The sequence below is a fragment of the Cuculus canorus genome, chromosome 2, assembly GCF_017976375.1.
Source record: "Cuculus canorus isolate bCucCan1 chromosome 2, bCucCan1.pri, whole genome shotgun sequence".
NCBI lineage: Eukaryota > Metazoa > Chordata > Aves > Cuculiformes > Cuculidae > Cuculus > Cuculus canorus.
The window spans coordinates 65,834,306-65,854,978 of record NC_071402.1 but is presented as its reverse complement, the minus strand read 5'-3'; the positions used below and the strand labels follow the sequence as shown (position 1 = coordinate 65,854,978).

General features: G+C 36.3%; 1 protein-coding gene across 2 annotated transcripts in view; it reads left to right on the top strand.

The window, feature by feature from the left end:
* Positions 1–20,673, top strand: part of GABBR2 (gamma-aminobutyric acid type B receptor subunit 2) — a 476,939-nt gene that overhangs the window by 207,101 nt on the left and 249,165 nt on the right. For both annotated transcript variants that reach the window (XM_054057392.1, XM_054057393.1), the window contains exon 4: positions 18,896–18,997. In XM_054057392.1, coding sequence (XP_053913367.1) covers positions 18,896–18,997 — 102 coding nt within the window. The remainder of the gene's footprint in view (positions 1–18,895; positions 18,998–20,673) is intronic.

Genomic DNA, 20,673 nt, shown 5'->3' with positions numbered 1-20,673 from the left:
CTCCTCTGAATCTTGCCATGTCTCCAGCTTGAAAACTTCCCTTCTGCGATCTTGCTGTCTATTGAGGTAACATGTAGCAGAGGTATAGTTTACTGTATAATTTCTCTGTTTATAGTCATTCTGTATATGAGATAGTAGTGGTAAACAGAATGGGATGGCAGAATCCAGTTGCAGTAACTTGATCAGTGAAAAGTGTATACTTTAATTTCCCAAGTAATTTTCATCATTGCCCAGCTTCATCAAGAAGACATCCATGTCATTTCAAGACATCTTCTCTCTTTAAGACTGTAAAGCAGCAACTTATATCAATATTAAAATCACTCATGGGGAAGTATGAGGGAGGAAAATATGATGTTTGAAAATGCTTAAAACAAATTACTTAAATCTACTTTTTTTACTGTAGGGTTTTGTATCCAGTCCTGAAAATCACAGTAAGAACTCATAAGAGTTCAGAGACCCCTTGCCTAGTACTGATCTAAATTGCTATGCTCGTGCAGTGTGTTGCATGCAAACTTGCCAGGTCTGATATATTTTTTTTTTGCTATACTGAAAATTTATACTCCTCGTAGTATCAGAGATTGCAAGGCTATCTGCATAACATTGAAATGATACGCCCTGGAGAAGGAGAAAAGAGAAATAATAATCTTTTGATTATGCTATGCTACAGTATACTGTGTAGACTTCAGCTCATCTTTTGCATTACAGTTGTTTTCCTCATTTTAGCTTTACTTATTTAATTTCAGCCTGTATGATGTCCTGATATACTAGCAAACTAATTTGCCTGCAGCCTAGTAAAAATCTTATTTCTTTTGCCTCTGTCAGGTCTAATGATTGCACAAGTGTTTGGTTTTGCACTGGTGGAACAGACAAGTGCACTGTGTTACATTTTTCAGTCTTCTGCAATTGGTCCTGAGGTCTGCCCTCAGGGCAGCTTTGTTTCACTTGTCCAACTTGCTGAAGTAAAAAATCATGTTATTTGTTATGAGGGTTTCTTTGATGGATTCCATCACCTGTAGTTTCATGGTTGTTTTTGTTTATATTAATATTAGACACTTTAGGACACATGCTTGTTAAAGGCAAAAAGCAAGAACTTGTCAACATCCTTTCACCTGAAACTAGTTGTTTTCAGCTTTTCTCTTCTCTTAGAATTACTTTTCCTATGTGCAGCTCTGCAAATGCAAAACTAAACAAATTGCCCCACCCTGGCTGTTTTGTTTAGCGTAAACTTTGTCTTTTATATGCTTTGCCTAACTTGTTTAGGGTTGTTTTCTGTATAAAATACTTGCCATCTATTTCTAACATTCACCTCCAATTGAGGCTTTCTTTCTCAGGCGGGATTCCTGTATATTGTTGACCAATACACTTAGGCAAATTTTTAAGTACAAAACCATGTAAAGATTGATTCTGAACAGGCCTTGTAAAACAGACTTTTCTCCATCTTTCTTAAATACGACTAGATTCAGACTTAGTCTTCTTAAATATTCACGATACTAAATGCGTGTCCATTTCAGCTTCAATGATGAGCTGAGAACATGCCAGCATAAGTGACTCCTCAAGGCCAGAGTGCACCCTTTTCTCACAAGAATTGCTCTGTGTTTGAAATTAATTTTGTGTAACATTAGCCACCTGAGCAGTGATGTCTAGCCTAAGTAATCATTTAGATTTCCTTTGAATGGGCACCTCACTCCAATTTGAGGTGTCTCAATAGAAAAAAAAAAAAAAGAGGCTACAGCCCTGATTCCTACTGCTTTCCATTGACTAATTTAAACTAGGAACCACAGGGGATGGAGATTATGACCCATTGTTGAGTCAGATAATGGTAGGTTGGGGCCAAAAGCATGGCGTGCAGGGTAATGGGAATAAGAGAAACTTCAAGAACAGTAAAGTAAGTGAAGGGGCATCTGCATCAAATGTACATAAATGTGTGCAGCCTGGGAAACAAGCAGGAGGAACTTGAGCTGCACATGCACACACAAAACTCCATCACTGGCATTAACAAAGAGACAGTAGAATTTTTATGACTGCTCTGCTGTGGTGGATGAATGCAAACTCAACAGGGAACAGGTAAAGAATGAGGGGAATTGAGCTGCCTTGTGTTGTGAAGGAGCAGCTTGGATGCATAGATCTCTTCTGCAGGAGGTATGACAAGCTGGCCAAGAGTTTGGCAGAATCAGAGGACAGGCTAATAGAGGTGACAGTGTGGTGTGAGTTTGTTACCACCCAGTCAGGATAAGGAATTGTCCAAGTCTGTCTCCAAGTAACTCAAGAAAAATGTTTTCCACAAAAACGTTGTTGTTCACTGGCAAAGTAATATCTAATTCTTCTGATTTCATTCTGTCTAAGGAAGAGGCCAGGGAGAAACCACTATAAAGTTGATAGTGAAGCAGTTTGGCTCCACGCACACAGAACCTGTAGGATCCATGCTATAACATGTAGGAGTGATGGGGAAACACCCCATTCTCCTTCAGAAATGGGCAGATAACTCACCAATTTCATACCTTCTGAGCACAACAGAACACTAGTATCAATATTTAATCTATCTTTTTAAGATTCTTGCCTCTTAGCGCTTCCTCTAACTTCGTTGTCTATAGACCGTTACTGAAAATTACAGTAGAGCACTGCTATGTTCTGAAAGCTATGCTCTTCAATTGGAGTTTAGTGACAGTAATCAATGTCTACAAACAGGGCAATTCTGACTGAAATATGGAACATACTGGAATTTAAATATTGGCTTAGCATATTTGCATAAGAAGAAAGGGGTTAAATGCAATTAGATGGGTTAATTTTTATTTCCCTTGTAGAAATATGACTGCTGCACAATGAATGTCTAGCAAGTGGTGGGAATTCATGATGAAGCGATTTAGATTTGCCAGAAATCCAAGTAACCTTAAAGATGGTTATCAGTATGAAAGATCTCTTTCCTGTAAAATTTAGTGTAAGAATGAAAGATGTAAAAGGAAAAATAAAGGAAAATTTTCAGAGGTACACAGCATGGAAGTTTGGATTTCAGTCAGCAATGCAAGGGAGAAAGACATTCTCAGTTGTATTTATGCCTATGTGCAAACTTTCTTCTGTAAAAAGAAAAAACCCACAACTAAACACAATTACTTGATAAGCAAATGCTAAATTCTGTGGGACCTGAGAGTCCCGGTTTGATCCTGAGACTTCAATTAAAAGTAAAAATTCTCACCTGTTTCTATCACAGAAAGGGCTTTCAAAACAGGATTTTGTTTACTAAAGCTGAGATTCTGTCAACCTCTGTTAAATGGTTTTGTTGCAGTACTTTCTGACTAAATTGTTATGCCCTCTATTTTGCAGGAGTTCAGACTGAGTGATTGATACATTTCTTTCTGTCATTAAAGTCTTGGTATTTTTTTAAAAAGCCTGTTACATACCAGCCAATCTTAATACAGTGCTCTGTAGTATAATGAAAAATCTTTCTCTGAGCTTTTATTGCTGAGCATCATGTCATATGATATAAAATATCCCTTCAGTCAGTTTGGTTCAACTGTCCCATCTGTGGCCGCTCCCAACACCTTACCCACAGCTTGCTGACTTTTGGTGGTGGGTGGGAGAAGGAAAGCCTTGACGCTGTGCAATGCTGTTTAGCAATAGCTCGAACAGTGGTGGCTTAGCGTGGCTGTTTTGGCCACAGAAGCAAAACACAGTGCTGCACAAGCTGCTGTGAAGAAAGTTGACTTCATAACTTCATTTCAGCTAAACTTAGTATGCCATGTTACTGCTTTGTGCTCAGGTTCCTGCCAGTGAAATGGAAGTCATCAGTACTTTTAATATGTAGATGTTAAATAGTTTAAAAGAACTTATTTTCATTATCTATCGGTATTTATTCTCATTTTGTCAACATAGTCACTGAGGTGCAAATAAATGAAGAGTGTCTTTTTGAGTGCAAGTTAGGATGGATACTAGTAAGAAGTTCAAAATATGAAAGCTTGACTATATCTCTAGCATGACATGGTAGTTCAAAACCCAGATATTTTCTTGGTTTGCTAAAGAAAAGTGTTATACAACCTGATTCATATATGTGTAATCCTGTTGTTTCCTATGTGTTCATGCTCAGAAACACCAAAAGGCTGGCAAATGTACTGTATTATTTGTAACTGTCCTAATGGCTATTTAATCTTTTACTTCCAGTCACTATATTTTATGTAATTTTGTCTGTTAGATTAAAGAGATTGGGAGTTAGAAAATCTCCTTAAGTAGGTAATTTATCATGTACAGACTGTATCACCATGATTCAGTTCTGTCTTAATCCATCTTAGAGCTCATTTGCTCTCTTACTGTACAGTCTATTTTCAAATTGCAAATCAATCTTATCATTTTCCTCTAAACTTTGAGTTTTTTCTTGGCATTGCTTTTAGTGGAAAAAATGGATAGAAATGGCTGTGTCTAGCTTTGGGAAAGAAGTGTATAAGGACTTTAGATACTTTAAGCATATGTCTTTTTTATAAGCATATGTCTTGAAATGTATGTCTTTTAGCAGGTAGGCACAGATTTCCTTCAATCCGTGCTGCAATCCAGATGGATGCTGGCAAACTCTGAACTGTGCCCCACTAGCTGCAAGTAGGACTAAGGATCCGATAGAGCAGTGATATCCAAATGGGGGGATCTGCACCCCGGAGGGAGCACAAGATGAGCTGTTGGGATGCAGGAAGGAAATAGTTTAACTTTCATTTATGTTTATCTAAAAAAAAGGGGAAGAAATTGAGTTTTACTAATATTTAATATACAGATTGACACTGGTGCATTTAGTTGGTCCATATGTCAGACAGTCATGTAGGGTTCAAAAGGTGCCCTGAAGAAGGAATGAGTCCTCCACAATGTGGAAGGATTGACAGTGTCATGCTTGCTCTTTAGTTCACATTCTGCTTATTGTGATGTAATGCAGTTTACATGTACCCAGGTAAGTGGATTCATGGATTATATTATTTAGTTTTTGCTAAACTATAAATGGACAAGTGACTTAAAAAGATTTCTGCAAAGAAACTGTGTATTGAAGATAGCACTGATAATGCCAGCACAGGCAAATGAGAAGAAAATGGCAGAGCTGACACTTCTACTGCTAGTACAAGGTATTCATTAGCCACTTTATGGGTAAAAATAATGATGAACTAACCAGACCCGACAAGAAGTCAGCCAAAAAAAAAAATTATCAAGGAGACTGTTTGAATGGATATGGTTCAATGATTTATAGTTGCTGTTGCTAATGATGAACCTCACTCTAGGTGTATGCTGTGCCTTCAGACATTAGCTATTGATGGTATATGAAGCCATCAGGATTAGAAAGATATTTAAACATTAAACATCCAGAACATGAAGACAAACCTCTACAATTTTTTCAGTTATGTTTCAAGTCATGTGATTTTCAGTCCCGTACTTTACATAACTAAACATAATGATAAATGTCTAAAAACATCTCCTGAAGTTTCTTACTTAATAGCGAAATACAAAAAGCCACGTAATATTGGGCTGAAATAATGCATGGAAAACAATATGATGACTGTCATTGTTGAACCCCAGCTGGCAACTAACCACCACATGGTTGCTTGTGCGCTCCCCGTTGGTGGGATGGGGGAGAGAATCAGAGTGAAGGTGTGAGAAAACTTGTGGGTTGAGATAAAGACAATTTAATAGGGAAAGCAAAAGCCATACACAAACAAAGCAAAAGAATGAATTCACTCACTACTTCCCATTGGCAGGCAAATGTTCAGCCATCTCCAGGAAAGCAGGGATCCATCACATGTAATGGTTACTTCGGAAGACAGAATACCATAACTCAGAAAGTCCTCACCTTCCTTCTTTTTATGCTGAGCGTGACACCATACAGTATGGAATATCCCTTTGGTCAGTTGGAGTCAACTCTTCTAACTGTCTCCCCTTCGAGCTTCTTGTGCACCCCCAGCCTACTCACTGGTGGGGTGGCATGAGAAGCAGAAAAGACCTTAACTTTATGTAAACACTGCTCAACAAGAACTAAAAATAACCCTGTGTTATCAAAGCTGTTTCAGCATAAATCCAAAACATAGCCCTATAATAGCTAGAAGAAAATTAACTCTCTCCTAGCCAAAAAACAAGACAGTGACAAAATGAAGTCCATTCCTTTGTCAGCAAATACTGCTGGAAATTGCACAGAGGAGTTGAAAAGATGCTGAAGAGCTGGAGAAAGAGATATTGGTACGAATCACACAGTATGGAAGGTTTGCTGTGCAGCTGGATGAAAGTATAGATATTTCTAATGTGTCTCAGCTTACGGTATTTGCTTGATTCTGCTTCAATAATAAAATAGATAAAGAAGTACTTTTATTGAACCACAAAAGGAAAAATGTACTGGGGAAGACACATCTGTGACAGTAAGTGACTTCTTTAATTAAAGAAGTGTTTTAGGGAAAAACTGTGTGTGACTACAAATGGAGTGTCTGCATTGAGTAGAATAAAAAATGTGTTCCAGGGTAAGGCTAAGGAGCTAGCATATACATGAAATTTCTTCCCTGTGTCAGTCATAGGCAAGTAAAGAAATAGGAGCTGAATGTGCATGAGGTGCTACAGGGTGCTATGAATGTGGTTACATTCATAAAAACAAGACCTTTAAATAGTAGAATATTTATAATACTCTGTAATGAGATGGAGAGCGACCACAAAAGTCTTTTGTACCCCACAGAGGATTGGTGGTCTTATGGTGAAGTGATTAAGAGGTGTTGAACTTGAAGATGTTAGGCATTTTACTTTTATATGTCATGTCCCAAACTTGCTGACCTTTCCTGTGATCACAAGAAGATATCTATAACAATTATTTAAAAAAAAATAAGCACATTCATACCTATCCGAAAAATACCTTGGATGTGCCCATGGTAGACCTGAAACTCCAGCACAATACTTTTCGTCTGTCTTATATAATGAGGTTATTGCACCTCTTTATTTATAAAACCAAGAAAATTAATTAATCCTTTTTTTCAGAGCCCTAAAAAGAGAAACTATGGTTATGCATCATAAATTTTACACATGTTCACAATAAGGTTGCCACCCTTTTTTATGATCCAAGTGCCCCTTGAATCCAGCATATTTTTGGTGGGGGTTGTTGCTCTGCCTCTGGATATCATTGTTTTTACTAAGATAAATAGCCTTAGTAAAAAGCCTCATTCATATTCTGTAGTTTCTTTTCACACCATGACACTTACATGACACTTCCCCTTGTAAAGCCGAAAATTAATATATTAAGCTCTGCTCTACCTCAATTTGGAGAAAGGGCAGGAAACTAAGAGTTGTGCTGCATGATAAAATACTTTTACTTTCTTAATTTCTTCTCTTCTTTAAAACCATTCTTAGAAGGATCACATTATCTGGTGACCTAGGGAATTGATGGAGAATAGGGGAAGAGATAGAGGGAGGATTCCCATCCTTCTTTCTTTATTATACTTTTTAGACTCAAATGTCAGTAGTAACTTTTGTGTTCCCCTTAGTTTCATGTGCTCTTGTAATGTGGAGGAGAATCTCATTCCATGTCAACGGATTGATATTTAAAGCATTTATTCACACAGGTTAGTGATGAATGGTCAGTAGAAATGGTGAAATGTCTCCTGTAGGATGATTTCTTAAAAGCTCTCCTATCGTCTACGCTTCTGGAATTTTGGGATGCCCTTAGTTTTATGGAAAAATGATTCTCGAGATAAAATTCACTGAAGTCTCAGAGCATTAAAATTAATGAATCAATGAAAACTTAAAGAATTATTCAGATTTCAGGATCAAAAAGCCTAAATTTAAATATACCTGCACAGCTTAAGTGTTCTGTAAAGAAAAAGAATGTCATCCAAACAAAATTAATGCCTTTCTCCTGACTCCAGCACAGTACAGTAGCTTCTTTACAGAATAGAGTTTGCTTGTCTGGGCTGCTGGGGTTGTTCCCAGTGCTTCTGAGTCTCTTCCTTGCTTAAAGGAGGAAGGTTAATATTAATTTTTTTTTTTTTTTTTTTTTTTTAAGAAAAAGCTAAGTGGTATTCTCTTTCAGACCAATTAAAAACATGTAACAATTGGCATGGTATGTATTTAAAACTAAGGAACAAATAGAGGTTATATTTAAGGGGATTGTTCAGTTCTGATTAAGTCAAATACATAACCCTTAGTGACGCCACATGCATTCTCTCCTCCCTGACAGCGCTAAAATAAAGCATTACATATCCTTATGAAGATACCGCTGGAGACACAGAAGGATAAAGTCTGATCCCAGGTGTTCTGTGAAGTCCAGGCACAATCCATAATGTTAAAATGAAAAGCACAGCTACAGTAAAAAGTATTAGCACACATGATTAAGGAGATGATCATCAGTCCATAACAAACAGACATAATTTTCACCACCTGAAGTTGCCACCAAGTTGCCCAAAGACACAGAATGAAACTGCTTGCTTAATCTGTAGGGTAAAACACTTTAAGTAATTCTCAGGTAACCTAGAAGCATTTGTCTTCTGGTTTCCCTACTGAATTAGGGACATCATCTCACACAGGACTGATAAACAGCTTACGTTTTTGTATAATTTTCTAGTCATGGATAAAATTGGCTTTACTTTCTTAAACCGAAGAGCTTGTGTTAAAGTGACTCTGGAGGATTCATCTGTAGAAAAATAGAATGTGGAGCCAATGAAATAGAAAGATGCCACCGCGGTATTTTCAACTATATTATTTTAAGAATGAGTGCAGCCACAATAATGCTGCTTAAGACAATATGCCAAGATGCAGCAAAGTGCCTATTCGGAACCTCATTCAGAATAATATAAAATAATGGAATAAGCAGGCAGAATTTATTTATGAAGGGCTTAACATCAGACCTACCAAGAATTACTGTGATTTAAAAAGCTTGAGGAAAAGATGTTAGAAGGAAAAAAAAAATCAGAACATAGAAGTCTGCCAAAGGAGAAGAGAAGGAGCAAGAGCAATTAACCAAGGCATTAAAGGGTTCAAAAAGATGTGTACAAGAGCCAGAGGTAAACTCTCTTTCTGGGAGGACTTTTCACAGGTAACTGGAGTACAGCTTCATCTGACAATTGAAATCTCAGTGGAGAAAGTATGTGAATCAAACTGAGATGCTCAACTACAATAAATTATCACCACCATATGGCATCCTTCTGAGGATTCCAAAGTAAATAAAGTGTGAAATAACAGTCATACACCATTGCAGGAAAAGTTACTGCAAAGTTTTCTTTAATATTAAAAAAAATGTTAATATAGCTTCTGTATTTTCTTTAAACTTGGGGGACTAAAGGATAATCCCTGAACTCTGAAATAATGTTTAATCATCCTAGAAAATAGGATGAAAATAGAGCTACTACTTTATCTTAATTTACTTAACTTTAACTTAGATTAAAAAGTGAATGTAATTTAAAGTTAGCATAGCTTATATTAACTGGATTAATTTAACTAGCATAGGTAAACTAAGCTATTAACTAGCTTGCTTATCTAAATTAGTGCTTTCCAAAAAGGATATGATTATGGCTTCTACTACATTTTTAAGTAGTTTGCTTTTTTTAACAGAAGTGTTTAATCTGTATGTTATGCTTCTTACTTGAAAGACTCCAAAAAGTTTTTCAGGTATTTTTGAAAATTAAAAATTGCTATGAAATTTCAATATAACACTGTATGAAATGCATTACTACTTTAGTGTTGTGTATCTTAAGTTTGTGTTCTTCTAACTGTAGTTTCCAAATAGATTAAAGCTACAGTCCTCAGCACAATGCACTACACTTTCTTTTCAGTTTCCTGCTGAGGCTTGTATTCATAGTTTTTTGTTAATAACAATACTTCTGGGTACAGAGGTTTTCATAAATGTTGACCTAGTCCCCTAGGTCTTATGCAAATCGACCATTAGTTATTAATTATAGCTTCAGTACAGCAACTGAGTGCATGGTAAATCTTCAAACTTGGCCCAGGTTTTCTGAAAGGAAAAATCCCAGATAGATAAAGACTTCCAAGCTTTTCTCAAAACTCATAGTTTATACGAACCTCCTCTGCCAGCCAAGAAGAAGAAGAGGAACCTATGCATTCGCCCTCAGTGACTGGGTGGTCAGATTGAGGAAGGATGCAGGGAAGTAGCCCACTCTGCTGATCTTGTCCTGAGAACATTTTATGAAGGTGAGGAATGTTTAGGGTTTCCGAGTTTCACTGGATGCTACCGGTACTGGAACACCATTTTGAGACAGGGTTAGATTTTGAGACCTGGGGTTCAGCTGCCATTCAGCTGTCTGTAACTGTCTGTATGTGAGAGTCACCTAATTTCCATTTGTACTTAATGGAGAAAAGAGAGAGACGCTTTCAGGGTGCAATTCACCTCACCTCTTTTAGACATCTATTTATGGATGAGATGACTCAGTCCTTTGAAATGCTGATTTACCTTAACTTTGGCAATGTCTGTGTAAAACCTTTCCTAGTTAGCTTTGGAATGAAAAATATTTTATACATCATGGATGGAGAGACTGCAAATGTGTCAGTGTTACTGTTGCTTTCGTTCTGCTTAATCAAGGATGATTTTACATAAAGACACTTCCTTTTGTAATTATAAATCATAGACTTTTGTGACTGATAACATTTTCTTAAACAATGTTTAATTATTGTCCATGTTGTTTTGTTTGAATTATTCCTCTCAATGAATTCTGCTCAGAATTGTTTTGGTAAGTGGGCTCTTTCTGAGTAATAAACATGTTTGAAATGTGTGCATATGTAAGAATTAATAGTGAGTACTATACATGGTCCACCTGTAATAATGTAATCAGATGTTGAGTCCCTTATTTTTGCTTCAGTAATCAAACAGTCTGTTAGGTATATGAAAACTACTACAGAGTGTTTTTGAGGGCGGTATAATAGTGCGTGCTTCAAAAGAAGTGCATGATGGTTTTCTAAGCTGCGATTTATTCTCTTTTGATGTGATAGGAGATAGCACTTTCCATCTTATTCTGTTCTTATCTCCTAATCTAGACCAACATCAGCAGCTTAAAGAAATTGACTATGTATTCTAAGTAGTTTTTGAAAAATTTTTTATTTCTCTAGGTATTTTTTTGTCTCTACACATAATCTAAAGCTTGTGAAATTTTGTCAGAATAACATCCAGACATGTTATGTATTTTGCATTCTATTCCACACACAATAATATGGAGTGCCTGTATTTGTCTACCTCAACATTCCCTCTAAGATGAAGTGTTCAGTATTTCAGCACTCCAAGTTACTTGAATGCTCGCACCAACTTTCAATAGGGCTATTACGTTCACTTACTTTAATAAACAAGTATTTCTAATTTATTGCTTAAGTACTTGTACTTCTAGCATTGGTTTACAGATTATTAAATAACTTATTCTCAATGTGGCCTCTATTTACTTTCATAATACCTAGCATGAAAATTACTGTTGTGTAATACTACAACCTCCAGACCTTTTGCTTTTGTTCTGCTATCTCTAAGCGTCGAGTCTGATAAACTTGTAGAAGAGTGGTTGGCCTGTTTATCTGGAAACCACAGGAACCAAGTTACCTTCGGTTTTGTAGATACTGTCTCACACTGAAAGAACAAGAAGTATATTTTGTGTATGTTTTCTTCTTCAGTTTTGTTCATGAGCACCCCATAGATACTAATATGAACTTCTGTTATTTCTTATAGTATATAGCATCAGCTTTCTGTTATTTCTTATAGTATATAGCATCAGCTTTCAGTTATTTCTTATAGTATATAGTATCAGCTTTCAATCTTTGCCTACTATCTTTAGGATCTGCTCTGGCTTTGCAATGTATTATGCAGTTTTTCCCTAGAAGGAATGCGTCATGCCTTTTCTTTCCTTGCTATGCTACTGAGTTGTGTGTTTGCTTGACTTAGTGTCCGGTCTTATTGAGGAGAGTTTGTTTCTTCAGACTGCTCAGCTGCTTGTAGATTAAGTGGAACTTAATCTGTTCGTACTTTGTCATAGTGCAGGCCCATGTTTCTTTCTCCTAGCTAAATATTTATTTCACTGTAATATGCTGGCATCCTTGAATACCTGATAGCAAGTGATCCACCTCTTGATAAGATGGATTGATTTTATCTTTTCGTTGCAGAGAAAACACCTTCTAACTAGAACTGTTTGTAAATCAGTTTAAAAAGCTCTGATAAACATCCTCCCTACCACAAGAACCCTAAATTCCTATTAATTCTTTTTACCCAAAACTATTAGATTTAACATTGGAGTTCACAACTACATTTAACTTCTGTGACCAAAAAAACATGAGAAGGAAATTTTTCTACTTTAGAGAATTTGGGGGGAAATTAGAGCATTTTATATGTGACTTTATAAAGGTTTAGGTTTAAATAGGTATGATCTGTGTGATAATCATGCATATGATGTGATGTCATATTTTACGACATTGACATTCTAGGCAGAAAGCAGGAAAAAAATAGTTGGTTTTTTTTTTTTACTTTAAAAATGTAGTTATATCCTATTTTTGTTCTGTTATTCTTAGTCTGAGACACTCAGGGACTTCTCACAGGCATGAATTATATTGATTTGCATTTGTTTCCAGGTTAGATCCGTGTGCTAGAATACTACTCCAATAAAATAAGTCTTCTTTTTTTATTTTGAAGCCCAATACCAACATTCTTCCCAAGTAAAAGATCAATATGCCAGGGTTACTTCTTCCCTTCTTTTCACCCTGAAACCACTCACAATATGTGATCAAAAATATCTGATTTCTATTGAACAAAAAAGGAAATCCAATGCATCTCTGATTCAACTTTATTTTATATTTAAGGGCAATAACAACTATCCGTATTTAGCATTACACAATTTCTCTTCTCCTGTTACAGTATTTCTTAAAAGTAAGTTTCAGTCAGTGCTTCTAAGCCTCTAAATGTGAGTAATGTGTTTGTTTCACTGGAATGAAAATAGGGATAATTGTTTTTGCTTGTAATACATCGTATATAGTGATCTCTCTATCTCTCTATCTTTACTAATCCTAGAAATTGTAATCTGCCCTTTGCAGTTACTCAGGATTTATGTGCATGTAATGGAGAAATTTTTTTTCTTGTAATTCATGCATTTGTTTTGTATACATCTATTTATATCTCATATCACATATATCTATATACTTAAACTCCTACAGTACAACATTTCAAGGTACATGTTATAAATCTTGGCAGCAGGAAATCTTAGTAAAATATCCGACTATAAAATCCATCTGGTCTAGCCAGTTCTCATTCATTAGGAGTCTCTTATGATCAACATCTGGTAGGATTAGACTGCCCCGAACAACAAGGATTTAGCTTGCAGTAGTTACACGCAGCTTTAGTGAACCAAAAGGTCATCGGAAATATCTGTTAAAAGCAAAGTAGTATGATTAATCTAAAAATGGTTAAATTTGTTTTGTAACTGGCAGAGTTAGGATTAAATAAGTGAACTGTGCCTTTAAATGTATTATCTGAAACCTAGTTTGAACCATCAATCAGCAGAGACCCCTGAATCCAAATTATGATCATTAGATTGGCAATTCATGTGCAATATCTCTTTACTATTTTCCTGGTAAAAAAGGGATAGAATTGGCTGGATAAAAATGAAGTATTGTGGTCAAATGGATGCTAGCTATTTACTATTGGAGAGTGGATTCCTGCACTAATAATGCCACCATAGTTTGCAGTATCTGTTCACCTAAAATAAAATCAATGTCTGCACATTTTGTATCTTTTTGAGCTAGGGGATCATTTTTATATTGTGTGCAGGGAATTATCATATTGACATCATGCAGGAAGCAAAAAACCATGCCAATAATCAAAATTCAGTGCTAGGACTCTGACAGCACCAAAAGCCCTTTATGCCTTTGGGGCGCCTCAAGGCTCTCCTCTTGCCCATGACCCAGGACCTTATTTCATTTGAGCCTGGTGCTGCCAGTCCCTGCCCTGGTGATTCTCAGGGAGTGCTGGGCTCTCTGCTCCTCCCTCACAGCCATGCTTGTCACGGACCCAGTTAGTTTGGACCTGTTTCCTGACTTGCCCTCAGACCTGTCTTATGAGTATGGGCCTGCGCAGCAATCACAGGATTTTATCTGGCTGTTGTTATTTTCACCAGACCCAGTTCTGTCCCTGTTGTCTCTGACTCATGGGTGGGTTTCCCAGCTTTACCCTGGACTTGCCTTATTGCTGTGAACTTGTCTGGAGGTCTAGCCTTATGGCTGGAACTGGCTGCTTTCTCCAAGCCTGTCTGGCTTCCCTCATTGTGGTACTGGCTGGTGATGTCACTGGTCTGGTGGCACTGTTTATCACACTTGCATCCCTCTTCCATAGTGAGTAGTGGACCCATGTCACTCCCCAACATTCACTTCTTTTCACTAAAACTACACTACACTCGCTCTTCCTCATACAGACCACAAGAATAATTTCATGTCTCTAAACACCCATATATACATATATATATATATTTACAGCCCATTTAGTGATTCTGCCTACTAGTTCAATTTGATAGGGATTAGAGAAAGTAATTTCTTCCTTGGCAATGCAAGTTCTTGGCTCCTCAAACCCCCTGTATTTCTTCCTTCACAGGTGCAGGGTCAGGGACTTTGTTGTTTGCCTCTCAAACATCACTGAATTTGATACAACAGCTAAGAGGTAGGCAAGTATTGCTGCCATCCACTCCACAGGAAAAAAGATGCAGAGGCACTTGGTAGCAAATCTTGTTTTGGTCATATGGGCTATATGACAGCAGCTCTGGTAGAATGAGGAGTAAAAGCCAGTTCTCTTGTTCTCTTGTGTCGCGTCTTCTCTCATGCCTCAAGCACAAGGGCTATCCTTTTCTGCCTGCAACTGCATCCCTTCTACGTGATATAAACCCTTCATGTTTTGGAGCGTGCTGCTGGGTAAACATATTTGCACACTATTAATTTTTTAAGTTGACTGTGCATAGATCTATGAAACATGTAGTAGAGTGAAATACTGATTTAATCCAGCTTTGTACACAGAGCAGTGTTGAGTGCGCTTTTTTTTTTGCTGTGAGTGAAAGATAGGGTCTGCAAGCAGTGGTTTGTGAAAACATCCAGGTTTATTGATGATCAGGTCTGGTAATCCCTGTTTTGGGAAAAATGAAAATTTCATGTCTTTAAAGTGTGGAAAATTTATGTAAAAAGATGTAGAGATAAAACCTTCATAGACTTGTTAGCAGGAGACTAAACCCACATGGAATTATACTACTTCTGTATTGTAAGTCAGTGCAAGATTTACTTAGGAACTGCAGATCCCCACCAGAGCTTAATACAATTTTGCTACAACAGCTACAGCAGTTTCCTTCAGTTGAAATTATCCTATTCTACACAATAAAGAAGCGGTAGTATGTTACAATATACTTTACTCAGAGTTGGTGGAACAATTGCTACTGAGCTCTAAAACTGCTTCTACTGCTGGTACAGCAAGCACCCGCTAAAGCAAAACGTGCAGCATTTTGTATTCTGGGTTTCAAACTTAATCTAAAATTGCAGCAAGTGGCAACTGAAGAACTGGAGGGTAAACTTTGCAAATTCTGATGTTGGACCCAAATCCAAATCAGAAGATTCTGCAGTTAAATTCATTTGACAGAAATGAAGAACCAGTGTAAGAAGGAAAACACAAGTTTCAATTCTGTGAGAAGTTTAGAATATTTACAAAGAAAGAAAAGAACCTGAAGATGGTGACAAGAAAGTACGGAAATAGGAAACAAAGACTAGAAAATGTAGTGGTAATATCCTCAGACTAGGCACAATGTGAAATTTGTCAGACTAGTGGTAATAGCATTGGAAGGCTGGGGGACGTGGGGATGGACACCAAATCATTAATTCTTCTAGAAAAATGGTGTAAACCTTGTAAGTTCTTATAAAACTTCTGATATCTCATTGTGCTAATGGGAAAGAAACACCTTTCTTTCGGCAAAATCTCCACAACAGATGCATCTGCCAAACATCCAATGTCTGTTTGTAGCAGTGAAGAGAAAAGATTTCCAACTTCTCTAGCATCGAATCTAATAAGCTGTGTCTTTTGGGAGGTTAATCGGTAGTTCAATGAAAAGTCAAAGAACTTTGAAAGCCACAGAGTATTGGGGTTCTAGTAGAGGGACAGGGCGTGTCAAAGAAACGCTTCAGTGGCTGAGTTTAAAGAAGTGCATATGCAATTGAATTCCTCAGCCACAAGGTTCGTGAACAAGTTCTGAAGGGAACTAATCACAAGTCGTCACTAGATATACTGAAGTCGAACCAAGATTCACACCTTATGCCCTGTATTGCAGCCTATCTATAAACATCAGTCTAATTTAATAATATATAATGTGTATTTTGTATAATTTTTCTTGTGTTAGTAATGGTCTAATTTGACTAAATGATATTTGGTGAATCATTTCCTCCTCAGATCAGCTGAGTAATATTAATCTAGTCTCTCTGAGATTAAAAAAGACTAGAAATGGCTCCAAAACCAAGAAAATATCTGAAAAGCAAACCTGCAACTAAAAAATTTCTTGTGTTACAGGAGAAGGTAGGACAGTATGAGATAGAAGCATATGAAAAGATGTATGCTTTTGGAAAGTAGGGTTCTGTTAGCTAGGGAAAATTTTACTTTTTCTAAGTAATATATGATAACACTAAGTAGAAGGATTTTGGACATTAGTTAAACTATGATAAAGAGAGATCTATTTTCTTTTGTTATCACTGATTGATTGTTTTATAAAAGCAGTAATTCTTTGTATTGAGAAAGACCTATATCATAATGAGCAGTTAATGGCATTGGTGGAGCTAAAATCATTCATTTTACTAGTACAGCACCAGAAAAACGTCACTACTTATCATTTTTTGTCAGTGAATGCATTTCCAGAGAATGCACTTAAGAACTAATTATACCATCACAAAATGATGAAAGATATAACTCAAATGTTGTGTGACCATTCTGACAGTTACTTCTGTAAAATAAAATAATTTTTAATAAAAAAATTACCTACATGTTCACTTGTTTTAATCATTGTGAAAGGTTATAATATAAAAATATGTCTTAATAATTTTAAAGCATAACTAAAACGGATAAGATTAAGCAGAGACCATGAAAGGAATAATTAAGGCAGACAGTGTAGTAATGATCTTCAGGAAATACTTCATTGGTCAAACAAGAAAATTGATAAAAGCAACTTAAAGGGAACAGTGAAAAGGTGGAATTCTATGTGAAGATAGTTAATCAGTTGCTACTTTGCAAAAAAAATAGATTATGCTTTGCATAGAAGAAATTTGCAGAAGTACAGAGGTAGTTTTAGTGTTCCTGTTTTTTACCAGACACTGTGTTGCTATCTAAAACAATTAAGCAGCATACTCCAGAAATGTATTAGTTGCATGGTAAATCTAAAAGCATGAAATACACCCAACAGAACTACTAACCTGCATAGGTTGGGAGGATGCTCACAGACATATATTAAAGAAGCATTGTAGGATTACTGAAGAGATGAATTTGTCTTGAAAGTAAAGCTGCCAGCAGAATGAAGATGTCTCACCTCTGACATTTCAAGTCTCATTGCATCCCCTTGCTTTTGCTGTATACTTAGGCATGAATGTGACAGATTTCAGCAGACAAAATTTAGCAATAGCTGGGTCTTATTGTTGCATGGATAAAATGTCTTCTCATTATATAAACTTAATGATTATTTCAAGTGAAATGAAGAAGTTCCTATTCCTGAAGGACAGATACCACTTCCTTTTCTTTTCCTCACTATGTCACAGTATATCAAATACTTTCAAATTGCTTTGAATGCACTGTGCTTCTCTCTCAGAGGAGGTCAAGGGAAAAGAGACTTAGGAGGGAGATTTAAAATATGTAATTGCAGTGGCCCACTCAGAGGGTCATTAGAAAGTATCTGTATACAGCTTACAGACTTCTAAAATTTTCTCTATGATGTAATATATATTTCTCTTCCCTGTATAGTATTTTCTCTGTTTGTATTTGAGATACCCGTTTTACTTTGTTACAATAAACAAATTAAAAAGATAGTCAGTGCAATGGATGTGCTTATAATTTTGTTAAATTAAAATTGGAGGGGCAGCTTTTTCACTTTAGTCTGTAACCAAGTTATATCCAGCTAAAATTATTTTTGCTCTTCTGTTAGGGATAGTAATGTGTAACACTGTTTTTTGCAATCATGTGAAGGAAAACCAGCAGTGGTTAACACAGAAAATCTTGACATAGTTACATGGTAAAAGCATACTAAATCTGTAAACTAGATTGCTTTGTATGTTATCTGGCTTTTTTTGTGCTGTTAGGTAGCTCAAGGAGGAGAGTCTTGCCTTTATAAGAAAGCAGGTGAGAAAATCTCTTGATAGATGATTGCTTATGTCACCTTCAAGCAAGTCATACCACTTGCTTCCTCATGTAGCAAGATACATGCTTTAAGAAAGGAGGAGGCCACTAAGCAGTTCGTTAAGTTTTACCAGTCCCTAACTGACATAAGCTAAACTCTGCTGATTCGTGCTAGGACAAACTGATGGTGGTTTCAGTTCAGCCCTCAGCACTGACAGTGCATAAGAGTTTCCTTGATGAGTCTTCTCCTTTATACAGTCTCAAACATCGCTTTGGCTTTCAAATGAAAACGTTTGATCTCGACAGTATTGGAAATACAAAGGAATTGTCCATCTCCGTGATGCAAAGCGAGAGCGCACTGTGAACTTCTCGCCACACATAGTAAAGCTGTTTACATAGTACACCCATTAGTAGTAGATTATGGTGATAAAAAATATTGTCTTCATCAGATTTTAGGCAAAATGGAAAAAAAACCCTGTGGGTGCATATATCGTCACTGAGATTATTGTTTGTCATTACAGTGATAAATGCAGTCCATCTGCTTCCTCCTCACTGAGTTTCATTTCACCAGTTTGCCTTTTTCTCAACTTCTGACAGGTGAGGAATGATCTGACTGGGGTCCTGTATGGTGAAGACATTGAAATTTCAGATACTGAGAGCTTCTCCAATGATCCTTGCACAAGTGTAAAGAAGCTTAAGGTATGTGTTGCTGTTTGAGGAAAAAGAAGTGGCAACTGTGTCATGGCATTTGATTAATTTTATATTCCCTATGAAAAAAGCTAATAACATTTGTGTAAGAATGATATAACACTACATTCCATAGCACAATATGGTTAACAAATGACATTTTAAGTGTCTACTTCTTCTTAAGTCTATGAATGTCTATACATATAGTAAATATTTTTATTGTTCCTGATAAGGACACAAAGTAAAGCAAATTGTTACTGGCTTAATGTTTGCACCTAAAGCACCATATACATGTGAAAGCTCTTGAGGTTTGGAACCAGAAACCTTGTAAGGTAAATTATCATGTAACAAAATCGTTGAGCGTCTTTCCATTAGCTTAATTTGACATTTTGCACTGAATTCTCTGCTTATAATAATCTGCATTATTTCCTATAAATCCTACGGGGGAAAAAAGAAAAGTTGATAGCAGAATAATTTACCATCCTTATCTTATTAGAATGATTTATTAGGTTCTTGGCGTTTCATTAAATTAAAACTATATTTTAGCATTTCTATGCAGTGCAATCAAATATAAACTAGACAGGAGATGTGACTCTTCAGCTGCATGTGAAGATGAAAAAATGACTGAACGGGAAGAGAAAGCACTTTTAAATGATAAAGATGAAATCATTGCTGGTGTTCCAAGATGTATGACACAACCAAAATGACAATCCTGCAAATACTTAAATATATGTAGAACAGGTTAAAAAGAAACCTAATAAACTGAATTATATTGAAAACCTAAAATTAAAGCAAGGATATTGACCTGTATAATACTAGGTCACTACTGAATCTAACTGCTTCATTCTTCTCACAGTCTGGAGATGCAATCTTGAGTGTTTAAATAAGTAAAGATTATATTTATAGGAAGCCAATTTGCGTCTGTCCCATCTAAGCCAGTTTGCATTTCCTGTCTGGAGTTGAAAAGCCTCCAGTATGTGTTATCAGTAGAGTCCACATTTTTGACAGGGTCTTTAACCCCTGGCATCAGAAAGCTAACAATTCTGAAGACAGAGCTATTTAAGTCAATGGATGATGTAATAAAAAGGAAAACAAAGCACATAGCCGTGGATATTTAGGCTGAAGTTTAGAAGAAGACATGAAATTCTGGCCTTCCTATGTGTCAACAACATGCGGTTTGTTGTATAGGGAAGACCAGAAAACTCTTATCAAACAATATGTTAAAGTTATCTCTTGATTTCTTCAAAACTAGTTACCATAGCAATAAATAAGCACTTAACTACACAATCACTTATTCTTGACAGGAATATAGAGTTACTTGTTGTTAGGTACAAGTAACAGCCACAATTTCACTGTTCAATTCTGAAAACATTCGTTCTTCAGGATGTGAATGTAATATAAATAAACTGGTATCTGCTTACTGTACTTGAGATTAAAATATTCTATACCTTTTCTTTTTGTGAACAGAGTTTAAATTAATGATATTAGTAATTTTTCAATACAAAATCTGGTATGATTTCCAGAAATATATGTTCTGTGTTTTCACCAGCAATACTGTAACTTTTACTGTATTGGCTCCAGCCTCTGGATCACAGTTGGAAAGTAACTTTAGGCTTAATGATATTTTTAAAACTCACTTTTGTTTTCAGGGAAAAGGATGTTGTTGGATATGCATTTGTACATCAACT